Raw genomic sequence first — 6,000 nt, 5'->3', positions numbered from 1 at the left:
TAGTGGGTGAAATTACCATTAAAACCAGCTACTTGTATTCTATTCGATTAAATTAAAACAAGCAAGGCTTTTTTTTTTTGCCATCTATGTCCCTTAGGGGAGATTTCCCTTTACTTCCTTTCCCATAGCTAAAAACGGAAGTGAGAGGAATTTCATCCAAAGTGATGGAATCCTGGGGTGACATCAGAACTAGTGTCCCATTTGGAAGATTTCCCCTCTATTAGTGTTCTAGTGTCAACTCAAAATTTGTGACTTTACTTTCAGTGATAACGATAGACAAATAGAGAGTGTGAACCTCGCTAACGGGGGGCACAGGCAGCAATAAATGCCGACATGTTCTAATCTCTCTCCACTCTATCCAAACCTCCCCCCCTCCAAAAAAAAAAAAAAAGTTTTGCCTTTAGTTACAGTTTAAGTTTGTTCTATCAGAACACAACCCTGACGTTGCACTGACGCATCCTTCCGACCTATCTGAAATAGATCTGTGCTCTCCCACACCCAGCACTCTATCCAGATCAGATTAGCAACCTACTAATTTTAGAATGTGTCATATAGAGCATTTCTTGGCTTGAAACCAAGACCACAACATATAACACAGATCGTATACCGGGTTTTAAAAAAAAAAAAAAAGGGTGGTTTACTTTTTTTTTTTACCCAACATAAATGGTGAGGGATCTGGTAAAATTTATTATAACTTGATTTAAAAATATCAATTTTTTCAGTCTAGCTAAAGCCTTATATGTTTACATGCAGCATTTAAAAGCAGAGACAGCCAAGAACAAATATATATGTAACTAAAGCTGCAGGGTTCAGTGACTAGATTCATTGGTGGGATCTCCTGCCCTCCCAAAATGACAAGTCATATAAATAACAATGAACGCCAAAGTAACAATATAGATATTTTTATTCTGTTTGAGAAACGTAAAGCTTCCATGACTGTACATAAAGCAAGCAAAAAGAAGGCAGTTACGGGTGTTGACTTCTTTGGATATGAAGATTCAGGGGGATCTCTGTCATCAGTACCTAAATGGGAAGAATCCCAGCACAAACAGATATTAGGAGAGTACTTATTACTGCATAATAATGACAGATTAAAAAATGAAATTAAAAACATACATGAATAAGGTGATTTTTGTAAGTGGCCTCATCTTCATTTTCTTCTTTGGGAGGACAGCCTGGCAAGTAGCGTTTACACACAGTAACAGCCTCTTCTAAGTCATAAAGTATACAGGGGTCCAAAAAGAGAGCATTAATGCGGCTGACAAGGTACTCCTTATAATGAGATCTGGAAAAGACCACACACGACTACTTTACCATCCAGTATTATGTATCAATGGACATACAGTATATATAAGTGGATATTTTCTGAAAATTACAGAGCTAAAAACTTATTGTAACGTATTGTAAAACTGGCTGAAAACATGACAGCAAATATATTCCATAACATTTTTAAGAAGTAAAATAATGACTTGAACAGCGCTATTATTGCACTTTTTTTCCTTTTTGTTTAATATCACCTATCATGACACATTTGCAATACCATTCAATTATCTTGTCCAGTCTGAGGTGTCACAAAGCACAATCTAATAGAGGTACTTTTACAGTAAAATAGAGGTAACCTTATATATAGAAGCTGAAAGTAACATTCATAAATACAAACGTTTCCACAGGTTCTATCCATGTTTTTTTTTATAATAAAACATTAACTTAAACATTGGATGATCTGAATGACGTCTGCCAAAGTTTCAAATTCCCATATAAGCTACCGCAATGTCATTCTGAATTATCGATTAAACCTGTCATAATGTTGCCGATTTGTGTCCTCTCCATCCTAACTTTAGCTAAGCTTAATGTCATTCTAACAATACAGGCACACCCCACTTATAAGTACACAATGGGGTTTATTTACTAAAGCTGGGAAGTGCAAAATCAGGCTCACTTATGCATAGAAACCAATGATCTTCCAGGTTTTTTTTTACCAAAGCTTAACTGAACAAGCTGGGGTTAGAAGCTTATTGATTTCTATGCAGAAGTGAACCTGATTTTGCATTTCCAGCTTTAGTAAATAAACCCCCTTGTGTACTTGAAAGTGGGGTATGCCTGTATACATAAGCCATTACTTTTTATTCTTGTGTGTGTGTGGCAATTTATCCTAAAAAAGGGGAGAAATGCTCAGCTGAAGTAAAAGGTTCACTTTGACATACTATTTTGCTTACAAATAATTGTTATCCTTTTAATAAACGACTTTGTAATTTATACTTTAGGGTAGGTACTTGGGTCTTCACAAATTATCTTAACCACTTCCCGACCAGCGCACGACGATGTACGTCGACAGAATGGCACGGGCAGGCATATTGGCGTACATGTACGTCCAATATTCAATGCCGCCCTGCCATCGGGAGCGCGCCACCTGCGGCGCGCTCCCGCGCTGGTCGGGACCCCCGTGAGTCCGGTCGCGGGACCCGCGGCCTCGATCGCCGCGGGCATCCCCGCGATCGTCTCACGGAGCGGCCGAATGGAGGAAATGCTGTATAAACAACATTTTTCCATTCTGCCTAGCAACTAGTGACGCTGATCTCTGCTCCATGTGATTGGAGCAGAGATCAGTGTACACTAAATGAAAGCCCAACCCCCCCACAGTTAGTAACACACCCCTAGGAACACAACCCCTACACTGCCACCCACTGGTTAACCCTTTCACTGCCAGTGTCATTTACACAGGAATCACTGCATTTATATAGCAGTGATTACTGTATAAATGACAATGGTCCCAAAAATGTGTCAAAAATGTCCGATGGGTCCCCGACAATGTCGCAGTCACAATAAAAATCGCTGATCGCCGCCATTACTAGTAAAAAAAAAAATAATAAAAAATTATTAATAAAAATGCTATAAAACGATCTCTATTTTGTAAACGCTATAACTTTTGCGCAAACCAATCAATAATCGCTTATTGCGATTTTTTTTACCAAAAATATGTAGAAGAATACGTATCGGCCTAAATTGAGGGAAAAAAATGTTTTTTTATATATTTTTGGGGGATATTTATTATAACAAAAAGTAAAAAATAATGCGTTTTTTTCAAAATTGTCGCTCTATTTTTGTTTATAGCGCAAAAAATAAAAACCGCAGGGGTGATCAAATACCACCAAAAGAAAGCTCTATTTGTGGGGAAAAAAAGGACATCAATTTTGTTTGGGAGCCACGTCGCACGACCGCGCAATTGTCAGTTAAAGCGACGCAGTGCCGAATCGCAAAAAGTGGTCTGGTCTTTGACCAGCAAATTGGTCCGGTCTGAAAGTGGTTAAAGTTTCATTGCAAAAAACTAAAGGAAGATACATTATTTCCAAAGTTTCAATATATTCTAAAATTAAAACCCATTAAAGCCTAACTCCACCTTTAATATCCCTAAATAGTTAATTTTGGTCAAGCTGACAGCATGGATTCATGAAAGACACAAGTCAAACAAATCTGATTTCTTTTTATGAGGAGGTAAGTAAAACCTTGGACAGAGGGGTCGCTGGGAGAACGTGGTATACTTGGATTTTGCAAAAGCGTTCGATACAGTTTCCCCCACACGGCTAATGTATAAGGTATAAGGTAAAGTCTGATGGGTTTACTTCCTCTTTCATTCCCTGCAAAGGTAAAGCATAATGGACTACTATGCATCGCATAGTAGTCCAGTATGTGTCACTTACCTGACACAGGAGCCAGCGAAGTCACCGCTGTCCGCTGTAGTCCGGCGCATCCATCTTCTCGGTGGGTCTCGCTGCTCCGCCGCTGTCGTTCAGCGAAGCCGCGATGACGTCACTCCCGTGCATGTGCACGGGAGCCGCCACTCTTGACATATCGCCGTTGACCTTAATCTAGGCTTACCTGTAGGTCAAAGTGTGTTGTAAGGGATTACAACTACTTTAATAATAGCATGCAATGCCAAGCTGCGGTTTCCAAAGTGTCCTTTCTTGTATTAGGAGAAGTATGGACTCCAGAGAGAGATATAATTTTGCCCCTGTACAAATCATTAGTAAGACCTCACCTAGAATATGCAGTTCAGTTTTGGGTACCAGTTCTCAAAAAGGATATCGGGGAACTGGAGAAAGTGCAGAGAAAGGCAACCAAACTGATAAAAGGCATGGAGGTGTTCAACTATGAGGAAAAACTCGGGGAACTGAATTTTTTTTCCCTTGAAAAGAAGGAATCAAGGGGGCATATGATCAACCTGTATAAAAACAGAAGTGGTCCATATTGTGAACTTGGTGTTGAGTTATTCACTTTACAGTCAACACAGAGGACAAGGGGGCATTCTTTTCGCCTAGAGGAAAAGATTTAATCTCCAAATACGGAAAGGTTTCTTCACAGTAAGAGCTGTAAAAACGTAGAATAGACTTCCTCCAGAGGCGATTCTGGTCAGCTCAGAAGATTGCTTTAAGAAAGGCCTGGATTTTCTCCTAAATGTACATAATATAACCGGGTATTAACATTTATAGGTAAAGTTGATCCAGTGAAAATCCGATTGCCTCTAGGGGATCAGGAAATATTTTTTTCCTCTGCTGTAGCAAATTGGATCATGCTTTGCTGGGATTTTTGCCTTCCTCTGGATCAACTGTGGGTATAGGATTGGGTAAATTGGATTGTATAATATTTTTATGGTTGAACTAGATGTACTTGTGTCTTTTTTTCAACCTATGTAACTATATTTACTGCACTAACAGGTGCACTTGCTGGGCATGCTGTATTACCTGTATGTAGCCTCATCTACATACAGTAATATAGTACACAGTGCTGTGTTTTGACAGTGGGACAAAGGCTTCCTGTCTCACTCCCAGTACAGAAGACAGTAAGGCTGAGCGCTGCTCAGTTATTCAGGGGAAGGTTTGTATTATATGAATGAATCTCATGTCATGATCTCCGCCATCAGAGGAAACTTTGTACTCATTCATTTATATAATACAGCACGCCCATCTAACACCTGTTAGTTTAGCAAATAGCTCATTTGGGCCAGCTTGGCCCAAACAAACTATTTAAAAAGGGAAATTAAAATGTGGAGTAGGCTTTGAATAAAAATACATGTACCCAAGTTTGCTATGAAATCAAAGCCGTATGCCGCGTACACACGATTGTCCGCCGGACAAAGTCTGCCGGAAAGTCCAATCTGCCTGACTTTTGCGCCGGACTTTCAGAACGAGCGGACTTGTGCACGCACAAACAGGCTCTCCGGCGGACTTTTGGCGGAGGTCCGACAGACTTTCCAAATGAACGGACTTGCCCACACACAGACTAAAGTCCGTTCATTTTGAACGTGACTCCAGGTAGGACGGGACTAGAGAAGGAAGTCAATCTCGCTACTTTCATCGGCAAGATTGATACCTTGCGAGCCCCGTCGCCTGGTATGGATTTTAAGGGTATCCCCCTACTCCGAAAAAAACGGCGAGTCAGGAAAGGGGGTAGGGACGAGCGAGTGACCCCTCCCCCCCTGAACCGTACCAGGCCGCATGCCCTCAACATGGGGGGGTGGGTTCTTTTGGGAAGGGGGGCGCCCTACGCCCACCACGCTAAAGCACCTTGTCCCCATGTTGATGAGGATAAGGGCCTCTTCTCAACAACCCTGGCCGTTGGTTGTCAGGGTCCGCGGGGGCTTATCGGAACCCGGGAGACCCCTTTAACAAGAGGGCCCCCAGATCCCGGCCCCCCACCCTATGTGAATGAGTATGGGGTACATCGTACCCCTACCCATTCACCTGGGGGAAAAAGTGTAAAACAAAAAAACACACTACACACAGGTTTTTAAAGTAGTTTATTAGGCAGCTCCGGGGTTCTTCTTCCGTCTTCCAGGGTCTTCTTCAGACTTCTCCGCGCTTTCCAGTTCTTCTCGCCGGCCTCCTCAGCTATCTTCTGCTCTTTTGCCGCTCTGTTGCTAGCAGTGGCTTGGCTTTCTCCTTCATCGTTTTCTTCTTCCTTCTTCTGTTCTTCCGATGTTGACGCGACACTCTCTCCCGCTGT

At 41.6% G+C, this 6,000-nt stretch overlaps 1 protein-coding gene across 2 annotated transcripts in view; it reads right to left on the bottom strand.

Moving 5' to 3' along the window:
* Positions 1–886: 886 nt before the first annotated feature.
* The window catches only part of RNF31 (ring finger protein 31), an 84,326-nt gene continuing 79,212 nt past the window's right edge, over positions 887–6,000 (bottom strand). For both annotated transcript variants that reach the window (XM_077469547.1, XM_077469553.1), the window contains exons 21-22: positions 1,117–1,285; positions 887–1,023 (exon numbers count right to left, since the gene is read on the bottom strand). In XM_077469547.1, the coding sequence (XP_077325673.1) occupies positions 967–1,023; positions 1,117–1,285 (226 nt within the window). In that variant the 3' untranslated portion in view covers positions 887–966. The remainder of the gene's footprint in view (positions 1,024–1,116; positions 1,286–6,000) is intronic.

The sequence above is a fragment of the Lithobates pipiens genome, unplaced genomic scaffold, assembly GCF_037356315.1.
Source record: "Lithobates pipiens isolate NorthernLeopardFrog02 unplaced genomic scaffold, aLitPip1_a1.2 Scaffold_11, whole genome shotgun sequence".
NCBI lineage: Eukaryota > Metazoa > Chordata > Amphibia > Anura > Ranidae > Lithobates > Lithobates pipiens.
The sequence above is the reverse complement of the archived record's forward strand: the minus strand, read 5'-3'. Positions and strand labels throughout refer to the sequence as shown.